The sequence below is a fragment of the Canis aureus genome, chromosome 21, assembly GCF_053574225.1.
Source record: "Canis aureus isolate CA01 chromosome 21, VMU_Caureus_v.1.0, whole genome shotgun sequence".
Taxonomy (NCBI): Eukaryota; Metazoa; Chordata; class Mammalia; order Carnivora; family Canidae; genus Canis; species Canis aureus.
Window position 1 is genome coordinate 43,733,806 of NC_135631.1, and position 18,391 is coordinate 43,752,196.

Below are 18,391 nucleotides of genomic sequence, written 5' to 3' on the forward strand. Positions count from 1 at the left end.
GAGATGGACAGGTGTGAGACAGTGAGAACAGGGCTGGAGAGGAGGGAGTGTGTGACACACCCACACTACTTGCAAACGCCCAAACCACTTCTCCAGGTGGGAGAGGTGATGGAACCCAAGTTGCCCGTGGCCGAGGAGGGTGGAGGGCACAGGCAAGAGGATGACAGGCCGAGGAGGGTGGAGGGTCCAGGCAAGACGACGACAGGCTGACAGCAGGCACGGGGGATTCAAGCCCGCGGAGAGGTCGGCCTTCAGCAGAGGAAGCAGCACCCAGTTTCTCCGACTGTTTCTCTGAAGGCTGGCTGTATCGCCACCTGCTCTGCACTAGAAGTTTCTTGGCCTGCTCCTATTTGAATAGCTCTGTAGTCTTCCATGTTCGGTTTTGTGTGGAGTTTTTTCTGCACGTAACAGCCTTCCAAAGGCAAAAAACCCCCAAAAGTTTGCACTATTTGAAAACGTTAGGAAATAGATGCTTGAGAAAGTTCAAGATCACAAAGAGATCGAGACTGTTTAATAGCAATTTTTTTTTTTTTTGGATGGAAATCCAGTCATCTCTGCCTGTACTCTTACAATACACCGTTACTTAAACATTCACACTCCACTGGGAACATGACTTCTTACAAAAGAGAGAGGGACTTTTAAAACCACATTTAATTTTTAATACAAAATCTGTTGCACTATTACAGAAGTGACCCCTTCATGCACAGATAACTTTAGCGTCTACCGTTATGGAAGAACAAAAACTATTGTTTCCCCAAACCCCCCTCCCCCAAACATCGGCAAACTTAGAGTCACTTTTATCTTTGTGCTGTCAAGGCAAACCTGTTTTGTCTTTCTGTATTTCCATTAGAACGGTTGGTCTGTGAGAAGGGAATATGGAGCGGTGGAAATGGCGAGGCCAATCTTTACCTGGGAGGATTTCACACTGTGCTTTACCGACATGTAGCCAAGATGCCTACTGAGCCCCATGGGCAAAGCTCTGAAGATTTCATCTAGAAACCTGCTGTCGATATGTAGAAGAGCTCACTATTTCAGTTTCACAGCAAAAAAAAAGGGAAAATAAAAACCCAAAAGGTATTTAAGTAAATGCTTTCCAATCCCATGCACTGTACGACTTCAGCTGACTCCTTATACAGCACATGTCAACATTGGTTGCATGTTTATTGGTATCGACCACCTCTAAGCATATAGCATCTACACTTTCAGTGTATTTACAAATTCAACAAAATATCTACATATAAAAAGCTTTACTTAAAATTAAACTTGATGCAAGTTATGAGAAACCAATTTATTGGCAAATGAAACTGAGCATTCCTTCAACCATAGGTTGTTAGAGGATTTCATATTTGGAGGTAAGCCATTTATAGAGATCGTTGCTGAATACGGTAAGATATGTATTTTTATTTTTGAAACTGCAGGTGTGATCCCTTTGACTGTTGGCCTTGTTAGCACTTGTCAGATTTCTGATTTTCGGAAATGTGTCCCTAGCTATTTGCATACACACTGTAACGCAGCAGAGAGTTTCAAAAGCTGCCACCTAGCAAAAAGGCCTGGAGAAAAGCATTCCTGTCAGCATGCTGTTGTATGCTTCCGGTTTGGGAACTACTGCTTTTTAGTTTTTTTTTTTCCAAAAATTCCCTACCAAATCAACAGCCTTCTGACCTGATTGGCTTGTTTTAATAGAAACCACAAAAGACCACAAATCCAGCATGCGCTCCAGGTGCCGCTAAGGCTTTTTCTTTTTATAGGGGCAATGCTCCTTACAATAAACTGTCTGATTAATTTTATTTTCATGCTTTCTTTCTTTCAGCATTGGCCATTTCTGTGATCTCTGCTTTTTAAGAGTTACTTTTGGACAATGACAGTAAGCTAGGATTCCGAGTCAACCGTGCCGACGGATACGGAAGGCAGCGTGTTATGGAATGCTTATTGTCTGAAGGCACTGCATGTGTCTTGCCCTGTGCTTTCTGGAATAATATCTGAAACTGAAGTGGAGTGATTGGTTTTCGATTCTTTCGGTCTGGCATACGTGCCCAAATGCATTGCAACACACACTGTTTATGCCTAAAAACAACTGAACATAGAGATGATGTAAGAAGTAGAACACTGTACTGCGGTAATACCCGGAGGATTAAGAAGGCTACGGAGTAACAGGGGCAGAGGCCGGTCACAGAGTCTCAGTAAGCATCAGCAAATGCGACGGTCATCGTGAACTCATACAGCAAGGATATCCTGTACATACTGTTGCTAACAGTCTCCCAAAAAGACTAATGACAGCTAGACATAGTCACCAATTTCACAACAATGTCCACAAAGACATTGGAGTTCTAGAGAATACTACGGTAACACTCTTGACAATGAAAACGGAATTCGCATTTCAGGGGTTCAGCTGAGGACAGTATAAACAAAGTTATCAAACCAGGTTTTAATAAGGTACACAGGTATTCCTTTACGTGTGTAGCATTTTTCATGCATCACATTGAACTGTATCCTGAAGAGCAAATAAGGTGATCAGTTGATGATGCTGTAATTTTTTTTTTATCAGTTCTGAACAAGAATACCTATTTTGGATGAAAAAGGATGTACTTTGCACTGCAGTTCACATTAACAAATCATTGGACCGAGTCACGTCCTTGTTTGAAACTGCTCTCATAATATTAACATACAGCAGAACCCATACTTTCTGTCTCTGTGTGCCTAGTATGAGAAGGCAGACAAACAAGTGCTGAAGATGAAAGTTCTAGAGAGATGGGATATCGGCCAAGAGCTTACAGATCAAACAAAGGAATTCATGGCATTGACAGGAGAAGGTGCCTCCGAGCTTTCGTTTCCTTCAGCTGGTTCTTTCTCTTTCTTACCACTGTATTGTCCAATAAAGGAGCCATCTTCATTGAACTGGCCATTCACCCCTTCTCCATAGTCAACTAGGCTGTCATCACTATCTTCCTTCTTCACTGTCCTGTCTGAAGGTGTTCGACTGCCTTTTTTCAAAGGCTTGTGGTCTTCTGCATCACTGGAAGAGAGAGAAAATGTTTTGGTCGTGATCGGCATTTAGGGGAAATGTTTTTTGTTCTTAACGATCATGCATGCAGGTTACGATAAAGCATGTGGGGAGCCTTGCTAGCCAAATCTAATCGTCAGGTGGACTCCAAAGACTAGGATGTGGTTGGGATGAAAGTCAGGTGCAGGAATGGTTTGATCATGAAGTCTTCAGGAGGTGGATGGCTTCTCACTGCACATGTCAGTATCAATGACAGATTCTCACTTCCGATTTGGAAGCAATTCAAAAATAGTCACAGGCACTAAAAAAGGAAGAACTGCGGAAAGTGGGAAATCATCTCCACTTTGAATTCAAAAGAGGGGAAAAGCTTATGGCAAGTAGAGAAATTAGTATGTTAAACTGTGTGAGATCTTGGATTCCCTGGATATGAATGGAGAATGATTTTGGTTAAGTGTGAAATATGAGAGGTTTTCTTTTCTGAGCAAGAGGAAGCAAAAATCCTGCTTTTCAAATAATTTTGTTACGGAGTGCAGGCCAGACTTGTAAACTTTAACCTTACCTTTCAAGAGACCTAGAAATTCCATTAAAAGGATGCAGAAGAAACATATGAAAACAGCCTAAGAAGAAAAGCAAAATCCTTATACTGATAGTAAACAGTATGTTGGTTTTTTTTCTGTCAAAATTTTAGTTAATGGGTAAGGACTGATTAATTTGGAAAGAGACACAACTGAACTTCAAAGCACTGCATTTGTACTATGAGTGGCATGTCTATATATTCTAAAGAGCGTGAGTGATTCAAAAAATGTCAGAACAAATTTTATCTCTGTGCTCTCTTCTCCCAGTGTGGGATGTAGCCTCTCTGTGTGTCAGATGGGAATCTGGGGAGCGTAATTTTCAAAACATTATAGAACTCAGCTTTCCCCCCCTTATTTCTCCATGAAATCTTGAAGCACGCCATCAGGGCGTAGGAGAGTATGTGTTAGAACATCTGCCTACACGGTGGTTGTGTCACTAGAATGCACGGTTGACCGACTCTTTCAAAGGTAATATTTGGTTTAAAAAAATAAAGAAAAAAAAAGGCATTCTATTTCCTTTCAAAGGACAAAAATGCAAGGCAGAACAGGACTATAAGCAGTGTTAGTGAAAAGTGGAAAGGCTTAATGTCAAAAAAAAGCTTGCGTCAGCTGCCGTATTTCTCCTGGCAGTTTGTGCCGGGCTTCTCCTGCTCCCTCTGTCTCTGACAGTGATTTTTTTCGAGACAAGGTACAAACGTGTCAAGATTCACAAATAGCCTGGCTCTTTGGCCAATAATTCCTACTAGGGTTTTCAATTTTTCTCCAGGAAGAAAATCTCCAGACTGCAAAATAATACTTGCTTGACAGGACACGGGTATCTGCTTTTGGAAATTACCAGCTGCAACAAGACCCAAGTTCTCGGTCACAGGCCGAATACACAATATGATCAGCACTGCTAATCAACAACTGGGGAGGGATCACAGGACCCTGGAGCCACCTATGTTTGGGGCCCTTCAGGGGATGGGGCATCTAATCTCCAACCTGCTGGGAGGATAAAGAGCACATCTTTAATCATTAACCTCTAGGCTTTGCTTGAATACTTCCTGCAAAACATTGCTCATGACTTGGTGGGGCCCTTAATTCCACTGAAGTGTTCAATAATGAGCACATTTTCATCACCTGGATTCCACTTACTAATTTTATTTTATAGGACTAGTGTTCCAAGGAATACACTCCAGGAAAGTCTAGTCTGTGGCAATTCTTTGATCCCACCATCCATCCATCCATCCATCCATCCATCCATCCATCCATCCATTCAACCATTCATATACCTAATAAATGTTTATTGAGTGCCTACACTGATAACATTCTAGTCGTTGTGGATATAGCAACAAGCAAAACAGACCGAAACCCCAAATTCATTAAGCTTACTTCTAATAGGGGGAAAATACAGAAAACAACCAACCAACATATTAAAACAATAGTTACACAGTGTGTCAGAAGGTGATAAATGCCCAGGAAAACATGGAAAACATGGAACTTGGTAAAGAGGGTGGAAGGTGTCAGGGGAGGGTGTAGAGGTTGACGCTGATACAGGGTATCCAGGGAAGGCCTCATTTGAAAGGACATCTGAGCAAAGACTTAAAAGAGTTGACTTAGCCAAGTGGATAGCTGGAGGGAGAGCCATTCTGCTGGCGAAGCAAAGCAGTGCAAATGCCCCGTGGTGGTGGCAAGCCTGGTGGGTTCTAGAAATGAGGAGGAGCTTGTGTGGCTGGAACTGAAGGAGAGAGAGAAGAGTTAAAGTAGAAGGTGGCAGGGCTAGATCAGGGCCCCACAGGAGACACTGTAGGGCTTCTGTCTTTAGCCCTGTGTGAGGTAGAAAGCCAGTGGAAGGTTTTCAACAGATGCCTGACAGGAACAGACTTACATTTTGAAAGGATTATTGTCATCATGGTTGAGAACAGTCTAGCCTAGAGGGCAGGAGTTGGTAACCTACAGCAAAACTGGGCCATGCTCATTCCCTATGCAGTGTCTGTGGCTGCTACTGCGCTACAACAGCAGGACAGCATAATTGCAGTGGAGATTGTATGGCCTGCAAAGTCTAAAATAGTTACTAGTAGAGTCTTTATAGACAAAGTTTGCTGACCCTTGTTCTGGGGGAGGGAAGGGAGTCAGTGGGTCTAGTGCAGAAACACAGGACTCAGATAACTGTGACCCCTGGACAAGTGTGAAATGTTGGGGTGACACGAAGTGGTTAGATTATGAACATTTTGAAAGTAGCCCTAGAAGACTTTTCTGATGGATTGGCCACGGAATAATAGAGAAGACGACAACCCCAAGCTTTTGGTTTGAGCAACAGAAAGGACAGAATTACCCTTACTGTGGAGGGCAGCGTGTTTGAGGTAGAAGATCAGCAGTCCAGATTTGGACATGCTAAATTTGATGTCAGAGGAACCCCTCCTTTAACCCTTTTACGAATCTAGTATAACACTGATACCTAAAACCAACAGGGACCCTTTGAGAAAGTGTGATTACAGGAGAATCTCATTCATGAACCTAGATGCAAAAATCCCAAGGACATCACAAGCAAAGGGAATTTAGCAACTGACAAAAAGGATACCATACCATATCATGACCACTGAGTTTATTCCAGGGAATGCAAGTTTGTTTCAGCATTCAAACATTAGTTCATATTTTTCACTTTAGCAGAAGAAAAAATGTTATGATTATTTTAGTTGATTTAGAAAAAGATATATGGTAAAATTCAACATCCATTTATAACAAAATCTTTAATATTCTAGGGATATGAAATATCTTGACTGACCTGGTTAAGGGTATTCATAAGAAACTTCCAGTAAACATCATCTCTGATGGTGAATGTTGACAGATTTCTGTTTCACATCAGAAATCACAGTAGGGATGCCTACTATCATCACTTTTAACCAAAACTGCATTGAACATACTAAGCCATGTGCAAAAAGAAATAGAAAGCAGATGTCTTTATTCATAACTGATATGGTTACACATTTATAAAGTATCCAAAAGAATCAATAGGCAAACATTAGAATAAGAAGAGAGTTGGGTAATGTTGCTTAATACTATATTAACACAAAAGTCCATTTTATTCCTGTACTTGCAAATAATTGGAAAATGAAACTTAAAAAATGATTACAATTATATCTTATAAATTTGAAGTATATAAGAACAAAAAACCATAAAAAATTTTAAGTTCTCTATGAAGCAAATGAAAGTTCTATTTGGTTATTAAAGAAGAGCTAAATAAATGGAGAAACACACCATAACTGTGGATGGGCAGACTCATATATCATAAGTATGTTAATCTTCTTCATATTGGTCTTTAGATTCAATTTATTTCCAATAAAAACCCAGCAGGTTTTGACATGGATCTTGGCAAGCTGATTCTCAGCCACATATTCCTAGAAAGGACTAGGAATATCTAAAAGATTCTTGAAGAAGAATAACAAAATTGGGGAATTTGACTTATCAGATATCAAGACTTATTAAAAGCCACAGTATTAAGATAGTGTAGTTTTGGTGCAAAAGTAGACAAATCAAACGAAGGGCTCTGAAATATTTGGTAGATCTTATTCCTACATCATATTTTTTATGCCATCACAGCTGGGATTACTCTTAAAGTCCTATTTTCCAACTCCTTGTTGGTACATATCATTGACTTTGTGTTAATTTTGTGTCAAGCAACATCACTAAATTTTTATGAATTCTAATATTTTCCTGATTCATTTAGATTTTTACACACACAATCCTATCAGTTATGAATGATGACCAGCCAACAAGGGGCTTCCTAGAAGCATCTATTCCAGCTTCTTTTTTTTTTTTTTTTTTTTTTTTTAAGTAGTCTCCATGCCTAGCATGAAGCCCAGTGTGGGGCCTGAACTCACCACTCTGAGATCAAGACGTAAGCTGAGACCTAAGCAACCAAGAGTTGGATGCTTAACCTATTGAGGCACCCATGCACCCAACATCCATTCCAGCTTAATGGTCAGAGTGGATGAGAGAGAATCTATGGCAATGTAGGCTGTGCTTGAAAGAAGAGAGGGAAGGAAGAGGGGTGTTCTATCCACACCTAGAGTCTCTCCAGGAAAATCTGTTCAAATGTAGCTCAAGATCTTTCTAAGACTGATTTTTTTTTTTTTTAAAAGGATGCAATGTGATGTCATACTCCAGTTAGTATCTGGTCAAATGGGGAAAAAAAATCACACAAGGCACTGGCACAGTGTCTGGCACATGATTTGTGCCCAACATATAGAAGCTCTTATCTATCTACCATCACACCTCTTCTCTCCACTCCAAGCCCCCACCTCAGAGAGATACTTTTTCTCAGAAATACCCCATGTAACATACATACTTAGACATTTCCTGAGGTGATGGCTGGTTCCGAGTCTGTGTTGAAGTCCTCTTTAATGCACTTGCCTTTTTTCAACTCAAAAATGAATTTTATCATGAAATAGTAAACCATCTTGACATTGTGCCAAGGGAAGTTGCTTTGTCAAGTTTAAGTGTGAAAGAGTAGTTTCCCAAATGAGAAGAATTTAGAAGATACAGAGGATGACTTAAAAGTCATATGCTTATTTTGCTACATAGCATTCAAAGCTTAAACATATCCAGCCGCATTTTATGAGAACTGTTAAGGACAAAGGTTAAATGAATTTCAAAATAAGTCATAAAATAGTACATGTAGCTCCAAAATACGTCTTTGTTACTCATACCCATGAGTGAAGATGGTTTTGCAGTGTAAAGAAATGTTCACATCACAGTCCCAAAACTCAGTGCCTGCACTGCGCCTTCTGGGAAGACTTCCGACATCACCCTTCTTCCAGAACACCCAGTTGGCTTTGGCTTCCTGCCCCTGCTCCCTTGGCATCTCAGTTATATCTCTTTCATAGAACTTTTTACACCATGCTGATTGTTCTTTTACTTCCCTGTGTCCCTCACTAGACTATAAACTCGTGAGAAAACATTCTATCGTTTATAATATCCTCACAGTCTGGCATACAGTAGGCACTCAATAAATACTGGTTGAATGAATGAATTCATTGTAAAATAACAATGGAAGAGATGGTGGGCCTTTTTAGAAATTTTTCAGAATTCTAACTTCAGAACATTTTCATTCTGAATGAATTTCATGATGTCACACAAGGCATTGGAGCATGTTTTCCGCCCCCCGCCCCCCGCCCCTTCTCTTACCCTCAGAATAAATTTTAAGGAGTTCACCGTTTTTTTCAGTAGCACTTCATTCTGGTGGGACCCATTGAATGTCGACTGACTAAAATTCAGCAACAACAGATACATCTATGATCCTTTGGCCTAACACTATTGTGATCACCATCCTACCACTGCCAAACCATGCTGCAGTTTGTTTGACCTTCATGACCCCAACACTCTCTCTAAATGTCCATCATTATACTGTTCACACACACTGTTCACATAAAAATAGTTTGTTTGTGAGCAGAATAAATCTAAGGTAGATAGCAAATATGACACATCTTCACATCCTTCAAGCCTTATGAGCATGCCTGCAACAGGACCATGCTCACTTGAATGACAAGATTCCCGTGCCGATAGCCTCCCTGTATACTATAAGTTCAAGTATCATGGTCACAGGCTTTAGGACCTCGGTTCATTCTGGTTTTTAAAGGAATGGATCTAAATAATAAAAAAAAAAATACTTACACGGTTGGTTGCATTGTTTCTCTGATTTTTCTATATGCTAGTAAGGATGCAGATCCTACTGTCTGTATAATTAAAGAAACAAACAAACAAAGCTGCAGGCTTCCACCAGAGGGTAACTGCTTGGGGGTGGGGGTTGGAGTGAGGGCACAAGGTTACAGCTTATGGAAAAAAAAAATCAAATTTGGCCACTGAAGTTCCATCCCTCTTTGCACTATGAATATCCTCTGGCTCAGGGCCAACCACGTAGAAACTGTTTCATCCTCAAGCTGGAGAATGAGCAAAATCATAAACAGAATTAATTCACACTTAGCGACAGCCCTAATTTTGTCTATGGTATGTGGTCCGGATATTGATTTATTTTCAGAATGAAAAAGAGTAAGCATCAATAAATAATACAGAGCTCAAAACTTCCAAAAGGTGCAAAGCAGAGAAGGGACCCTGGTGATTTAGGAAGGAGAATGACATTTAGATGTAATATCTGAAAAAAAAAAAAATCTGTTGGAGCCAACAGTAGGAACTGTTCTCATTCATTGGAACATGTAAGAAACTAAAAGTCTTTTTTTTTTTTTTCTTTTTAAGTACAAAACAATCCACAGATTGGTAGATCCACTACCTCAGAAAAAAATCTGAGGTAGTGTCAGTGAGTCACAGGACAAAGCCATATTTGTAGCAAAGGGTGGTTGGATATTTGGGAAAATGATTTCATTTGTGGGATTGATTGTCTTTATGGACTTTTAGTTTTGGTAAAAAAAAATTACTGGGTTGTGTTTTAAGTTTTAGACACCCATCAGAACCTTCCCTCGGCACCTCCCACATAAATGTGATTGCATGTGTGACAAATACTTTTGTCTTCACACATGAACTAATGGATCTGTACTCGATAGGCCCAAAGAAAAGTCTTTCTCTTCTGAGAAACTCAAGGCATGAGTTAAAGACAGCCATGTGAAAATGCTTCACAAACATGTCACATATGAACGAACACCAGGACAAACAAATATGGCCAAATAAAGGTCAACACAGTGATAATGAGGCCAGTCACCAAATACTTGCCATGTACTGCTCTGGAACCCAAAATCATATTAAAGGTTGTTAGTAGACATCTCATGGAGGAGGTTAGAAATCATACAAACAAGAAACCTTCAGTGATCATCTGATATTTGAACAATGGTATCGTTTTACAAATGAAAAATATTGAGACCCAGACAAATTGCCATATCTAAAAGGAATCAAGGGTACGTATGGCTGGGTTGACAGTAAAATGAAGAGTTTCTTGATTCTGAGCTAGTTCCCATTCAACCTTGATTTCAATCCCACTTCAATGGAGTGGGGCAGCATGGTTGCCCCGAGAAAGTCACATTACATCAGACCCTGGATTCACAGCACTGTAGAAGCAAGCTGACAGTTGAGACCCACGAGGCGAGCAGTACATTGCCAGATTCACTTCAGCATGATAATGTACAACAGGAACCCATGGCCACGTGTGGAACGCAGGACGTGCCATGCTTTATATCCAACTCATGCAAATACAGAGGTGTTTCAGGCTACGTAGAAGATGTAGCTTCATCACAATAAAGAAGGGAGTAGTGTGCCTATCTCCTGTAGCATTCTAGCCACAAGAACTCTAAGAAGAGGTTACTTACAAAGTATCACCTCACCTGCTTTACAAGAAAAATATGTAGAAGACTGCAACTCACCCAAGTGTCAGATGTGGCTTCCCTAGGCTACAGCCATCTGCAGGCTGACCTACCATGTAACTGTGGAGAGCATGGGGGTGGCCCAGGAAGCTTCCACAGACTTTGAGTCTCAGAGTCAACATGTGACGTCAAGACAACCCTCACTAGACTTCTTTCTGTATCATGAGGTACAGAAATTCTGAGAAGTTTTACAAATCCTTGATCATCTGATCATCTTTGTTGCGGAGAAGATCAGAGTATGTGAAGGCAGAGGTGCTGGGGCATGAAGCACTCACAGGAAGATACAAACACTTGTATCTGCAGAGAAACTGGTAGTGGAACCAAATGTATCCAAAATACATGGTTTTTGCTCAATCGGCTATCATATTTCTTATCCTTGGCCTTCTTTAGCTCATGATATTGACATGGAAATACCAAAATGAGCTCTAGAGATGGGTAAAAATCAGCATAAATATCTATAAATGTCATCTGGTAATCCTAATAGGGAACTATTTTATTTCACCTAAAAGTCTTTCTTCTGCCAAAAAAGGCTCAATCTGGGCTCAGGACATATTTAAAAGACCATATTTTTATAATCAAGAGGCTTATAGAAAGAAAAAAACAAGGTATAAAGGCATTTTATAGATAGAAATAATCCTCTGGAACACCCAAATCCCAACTTTTTAAAGGAATAAATATAGAGCTTGTTTCTGATTTCAAACATATCCAAAATAATCACCTATCTCTATTTAAAAAGATATATAAATCCTAGGCAAGAATATCTTTATTTAAAAAGTCTGTCTCACTCTATCTCCCCCTCTCTCTTTTCATTACTTAGCATGTAGGTTATGTTAAACTTTATCCTTAATGAGGGAGTCAATCCAAACTTCTGTGAGTTGATACACTGCCTGGAAGGCTATGATATTCTTAATAATTTATAGCTTCTAAAAGAATCTCGTCATCCTTTCATGACTAATGGACAGGCTATAGGTATTTACTTTGGAAAAACAAGCATCAAATACAGGATTAAAAAGAATAATATCAGTTTTATAAACACACTTCTTAGGAAATAACAGGTGTAGTTTCCTTTATAATACAGGTTTTGCAGGGTCACTATTGTCGTTCTAAGTTTATTATAACATATTAGCTTTTCCTAGGTTGAGCGATACAGCAATGCCCCTGGAAAACTATGGTAGAGTGGAAGACACTTTGTCTCCAAGCCTATGACTGGAATGGAAATTAATTTTATAATGAAAAATGAGAATATTTTCATTGTGGGGGATGTGTAACCATTTAGACATGGAAGTGTCCCTAAACTAATATTTGAGGAAAATATGAAATGCCACAGAGTTTGTTCCCGGCCTCGTCCTTCGGGCGGGAGTCTGTATGAGTGCAATGTGTGTGTGTAGGGTGAGGAAGGTGAGGAGAGGATGAGAAGCAGAGGCTCACCTGTATTCTCCAAAAGTGCCATCGTCTTCTTTCATAGGCTGGATTTCAGGATCAGCATGAGCATCTTCCTTTTCTTTGACTAAAAAATTTCAAGGTGATAATATTACCTAATGATTCTATGTTTCCTTATTCAAAGTTGTAAAGAGCGCACTCTGAGATGTACAGCAGTGGAAAATGATTCTATACAACAACAGATGGATTACGTGCCCATTTAAATGCTTCGCTGTTTTAGTCTCTTTGAGACAACCTAAGACAATGAACATTTGTTAACATATAAAGTTGACTTCCTATGGGCATCTGACTGGTGAAAGAGTAAGTTGATTTTTAAAAAATATTTTATGTATTTATTCATGAGAGACACCCAGGGAGAGGCAGAAACCTAGGCAGAGGGAGAAGCAGGCTCCCTGCAGGGAGCCCAATGCAGGACTCAATCCCAGGACCCCGGGGTCACGACCTGAGCCAAAGGAGATGCTCAACCACTGAGCCACCAAGATGCTCCTGAAGGAGCAAGTTTTAAATTTCTAAGATCGCGCTCCTCTTTGACCCGTCTATTTATTTAACTCTATTCAAGGTTACAAATGGTTTTAGCAAATCTCTTCTTTCTCAGATTGTTTTTCTTGTCACTGAAGGGGAAATGGCAGGTAAAAAAAATAGAAATTCACCAGGTCCACTAACCCGAACAAAACATTAACCATAGAGGAAAAGCGATGTTATACATCATTATATCAAGATTCAGTTCACACAATAGCTCCTCCAGAAGATGTCCTGAACCGTCCTCCTCTGCCTGTTGGTTTTAGATGCCACTGTAGCACCCATGACTTATGTAGAGCTTAAGGAAGCACAGTCACTAATGTCTTCAGAGAACAGATTAATTTACTCCCCGAAATACCTTCCTATCCTTCACAATGTTTAGGCTCCTATTATGTAAAAAAAAAAAAAAGGATCAAAAATCTTTTAGACAGAAAGTCCAAATTTATGGCTCTGGGAAAATACACTTATTGCAATCTATATGATTATTCTCATTCTTTCTTCTTTTATTTATTTTTTTTTTAGTATTTTATTTATTTATTTGAGAGAGAGCGAGAGCACTAGAGACAGAGCAAGCATGAGTGGGGGGCAGAGGGAGAGGGAGAAGCAGGTTCCTCATTTGGGGCTTGATCCCAGGATCCCAGATCATGACCTGAGCTGAAGGCAGATGCTTAATTGACTGAGCCACCCAGGTGCCCCTCATTATTTCTGTATAGTTGAGGATAATTATGCAGCATTATAGGGCAATTTTAATCTTTCTTTCTTACCTGGGTATTTACCACCCTTGTTTCTTCTGATGAAGCAAACAATCAGCAAAATTAGGATAAGGAGAGCGACAGCACACATGAGACCAATGAACCAGCCCTGAGTCGCAATATCCACCTGCCGGCTTGCCATTGCTGGAAAACAAATCAGTGGTGTCAAGGGGGCACAGGTTAAGGGGGAGATGAGTACTTTTGTAGTCTCTTATAGTAAAAAACTACCATAGTATATGAGTTTTTAAACGTTTTACATGTGGCCCCAAATTGCAATCTGTCAGCTATCAATCAGGAGTTATATAAAAATTTTGAAAAATCATTAATTAAAAAAATTCAAATAACGAAATCTGAATGCTAATGCCTATCAAATGCTAACAAATCCTGCTAAGCACTGTTCACAGTTATTTTAACTATATATTCTCAGTAGAAACATAGTCCCTAGTTTTTAAAAATACTGTCCACAGATAAACTGTACATTAAGTACTATGATAAGAAGGTAAGACCAAATTTTAAACAGAACAGAATGTATACATCTAACGGAGTATTTTTCCTTCAAAGCAACCACTTTTGGAGGCTAACATGTTATTGCAATGATGTTGCCATTTTTCAAAAAGTTTTGGAAATCTTCTTTTAAAAAAGACTTTCCAGACAAGAAACCTGTCCACAGAAGATAGCCAGCCTTGTTAGTTTATATAACATCTCAATTTGCACCTAAAACATTACTTATATATGTTGTTCATCTCATTTATAAGAGTTAGTTCTAAAAATTTTTTGGAAATTTCTGAAAAATCCAATTTACCCTCAAAGGATCAATATTCAATATTCAATATTGCTTTGGATCCATTTAAGAAACTTCAAAAGCTATCTTGATCAGTGGAATCATTATTGGAATAAATGGCCAGCTTAAAGAGAAAATACTCATTCATATGTATACATATTCTTTGTCTTTATCTATTCTGTTTGAGTCAATAAACGTGAAGCCCCTATTCAACTAGTCACAGTATGCAAATCTCCTAAGAAAAACACAGAATAATTAGCATTTCTGGTATTATTCAAAAGTGTCAATCAAACGGGACAAAGTGCAGCATCAATGGCTATTCAGACATGCCCATGAGGATTTGTTTAAATAGATTAGTATGAAACTTTTTTTTAAAAAAAGCCTTTATTTTTTTTCTTTCGACCGTAATCAAAGTAAAAAGTTTTCTTACTTTAATTCATAAGCATGCCTAGATCATGCTTTTAATTTGATTTTCTTCTGAATGCATTTAACATGGTTGGGTTGGGTATATGTGATCTCTGGATGCAGAACCAAACATGGCTACATAGATCCCAGGTTCTGCTCTATGCTGCCAAAAGAGCATCTCGTTGCCTTATTTTCTCCACACAAAGCAGAGGGAGAAAAATGAAATGCTTAAGATCAAGTAGGAAGAAGGATAGGAAGAACATGTGTATGTGTGTTTAAGAAATAAAATGAGAAGTAGAAATACATCATCTGGAATATAAACCACATGCCAGTAGCCTTTCTCAATTGTCACTGGTGCCTCATTGGTTCAAGGGGTTTCGAGTTGTATCAGAATCTAGATACAATCGAGGCAGGAGTGTAGAGAGTGCTCTCCTGCATACATATACCATAACCATGATGACGATGGTGATGAAGACAGGGGTAATGAGAGCTAACATCCTGAAACTCCTACTATGTGCCAGCTACGGTGCTGAGGGCAACTTCTGATTTAATCTTCACAACAATGCTTTGGGGTGGGCAGGAGGAACGAACCTGTGTCTGGGGAACTGAAAGAACTTGCCCAACAGCTGGAGTTTGATGGAGTCTGTCCAACTCCAGAGATACTAGCCATAATGCTCTACTGTGCTAATGTATTCCAGAAAACATGTCCAGACATCAAATCTGCGGAAGTCTTTATGAAAAATAAAAAGCTATAAGTACTTCTACATTCCGAGACGGGCAAAAAGATTTTAAAAGTCCAGCATTCCATACTCCTTGGCAATACATTTTTTTTTTTCAAATTTGCACATGATCTTTGATTGTGTGCTTTTTCACCAAAACTGAGCCCCAAACCAACTGGTGTAAGTCTATTGAGCATTTGATTGAAGTTAAGCAGTCCTTACTTTTAGTATGCTTAATCATTGATAGCCTTGTTGTAAAAGTTTCTGCATTTACATTTTCCACCCAACTAAAAGCAACCAATAAAGGCAAAACGCACTAAGATACTCAAGTGCTAGCACACACACTGACTTATAAAGATGGTGATTGCCAAAGCTGAACTGCCTGCTGGCAGCTTGCTATGTGCAACTATGCAAGAAGTGGAAATGTTTCTTTGACAGTCGATAAAGGAGCGTCCAAACTGATTTTGAATTTCTACCTCCAGTCTAAAGAAAAAGAGCATAAAATATTTCCCCAACCCACTAAAGATGAGGCAACTTAGTATGTTAAGAGGTGCTTGTTTGTGCACACACTAGTGCACTAGAAATTGGTATAAAACAAAAATTATGGAAGTGAAAAATAACTTCTATCAACTTCTCATCCATAGAAGAAGGGATCTAAAGCCCAGAATGACTATGAGAGGCTTCAACTCTCTAGGACGCTCTAAAATCATCTTAACCGCAGATGCACACACAAAACCCAAGTCATGGCCACCATTGTTCATCACACACACACACACACACACACACACACACACACACATACACCTGTGGGGCTTTTCTTCTCAAACGGAGGTATCAGTGGGCAGGTACTCGTAGGATTGAGTAGGAGAGTTAAAGAGGATTTTCACTTTATTTAAACCTTTACAATAAAATTCTGATCCTGTATTTCTTGAGTAATCCATAAAGCAATAAATTAAACAAATAGACAATATAAAGAATATGAAAAAAGAAGAAAAAAGCCAGAAGAATGTAATTTGCTTTGTTTCCTAGAAGTCAGTTTTAACAAGTGTTCTGCTGGCACACTGCTTGCTGTCTGACCTGTGCTCTGTGGCAGCAGGTCTCTGAGGAAATGCTCTTGGATGCTTAGAGTAACGAAATCACGTGGAGGATACAGGGTGAATACATGGCTATATATGAAGAATCCGTTAAGCATAAAAATGTCCTGTTGAACTAAAATAGTTAGAAATGTATAGAAAGAGCAAAACATTTCCTTGGCCAAAGTTTGGAGGCAGTTCAAACCATCTGGTTCAGACCAAATTCATGGTATTTGCTCCCGGAGGTAATATGTTATCCAAGGTCACTAGGGTTAAAGCAAGACTTAACTCTTTTTCAGAGTTACAGCTGCATGTAAAAGGTGACCATAACTGGCTGTGGCCTTGTCCTATCTCTCCGTTGCTGGCACATAAGAATGGCCCACCCATTACAACTGCTCACCTTGAAATAGCTTCCACTTGTAGCTGGAATTATAGGTATAGCAACACTGGAGAAAAATTTTTTTTCTAAAGGGTTTGCCTTCTGTCCTATAAAAGGACCAAAAAAATGCCACAGTTGATGTCATTGATAGAATCCAATTCGAGCTAGAGCTGCAAGCCAGGTAGACTGGAGCTTTCAGGGGTCCAGCATAGCTGAACAGACTCACCAAGTGCCAAACCAAGTGGTCATTCCAACCTGTTTCCCTTGGGGCATGGGCTTTGGGACCCCAGAGCTGGGGGGCGTCGTGAGAGCCTCTCCTCCAGCGTTGGAAGGCTGGGCCTCAAACTCTGGCTCTCTCACCTTCCAGCCAGGTGACATGCCACTGACCTGACATGTAAGTGAGAACTAACACCGCCCATGCCATAGGATTGCTGGACGGAATGAATGAATGAAACCATGAAGACCAGTCGCCCAGTAGAGATTCGAGCTGAGTAAATGCTGGCACCGTGACTATTGTTAGCATTCCAGCTATCAATGGATGAAATGTCTCCCTGAGCTTTCAGTATTTTGAAATGAAAAGCCACCGCTAACAAAACACACCTTGTAATAACAACTGTGAGTTGATACCCCTCTTTGAAGTCTAATGCAATGCTTTCCTAGGGCTCTGCACACAGGCGGTCGTGAAAGCGCAAGGAACAAAATTACAGAAAAGTGATTTTCCCTTTAAACATTATGATTTTCGCTCATGAATAGTTTAAAATGTGGTTTAATAAGTAACCGAGTATTACCTTTGATTTCTTAAATCCCTCCTGATTGTAGATCTTATAAATGATACATGACTTTAAATGGCTTTGAAAATCATCAAGCTTGTGTAATGAAAGACACACACAAAATGCATTTTGCCCACAGGTTCTACAGCAAAGGCAGCATCTGCTCAAGAATTCATGAGGCGCCAGAACAGAAGTAACACGGACGGATGAATCACAAAGTGAGACTGTGCCACACAGACCGTCTTTAAGTAAGCAGGGAATTATTCTCCATCTTGTGAGTTAGTGTGAATGTTCTTGCATCTTCCATGAGCAATTTCTTTATTTTAGAAACTTCAATCACTTCTCGTCTATCACGATACCGTTCAAATAACGAAAATGATGCACGCGGTCCAATCTGGTGTGGTCCCAATGAGATACACGACTAGAACAATTTCTCATTCAAGTATGATAATCTTGACATCAGTTGTCTAACCAGACTGCAGGGTTCTGCTGGATTACAGTCCTTTTGCCACAAAACATTGTGACTTTGTCAATGTGTTATTTTAGCTTCAAAAGCATTTCAAAAATTCCATCCTAACTCCAAGAGAAAGCTGACACGTGTAAAGGATGGGAGACATTGGATTACCTAAAT

The 18,391-nt window shown here is 39.7% G+C and overlaps 1 protein-coding gene across 20 annotated transcripts in view; it reads right to left on the reverse strand.

Annotated features, from left to right (window-relative positions):
• Window positions 1-482: 482 nt before the first annotated feature.
• The window catches only part of NRCAM (neuronal cell adhesion molecule), a 275,969-nt gene continuing 258,060 nt past the window's right edge, over window positions 483-18,391 (reverse strand). For all 20 annotated transcript variants that reach the window (XM_077864057.1, XM_077864077.1, XM_077864075.1 and 17 more), the window contains 3 exons: window positions 13,646-13,777; window positions 12,351-12,429; window positions 483-3,013 (listed from right to left, as the gene is read on the reverse strand). In XM_077864057.1, coding sequence (XP_077720183.1) covers window positions 2,776-3,013; window positions 12,351-12,429; window positions 13,646-13,777 — 449 coding nt within the window. In that variant the 3' untranslated portion in view covers window positions 483-2,775. The remainder of the gene's footprint in view (window positions 3,014-12,350; window positions 12,430-13,645; window positions 13,778-18,391) is intronic.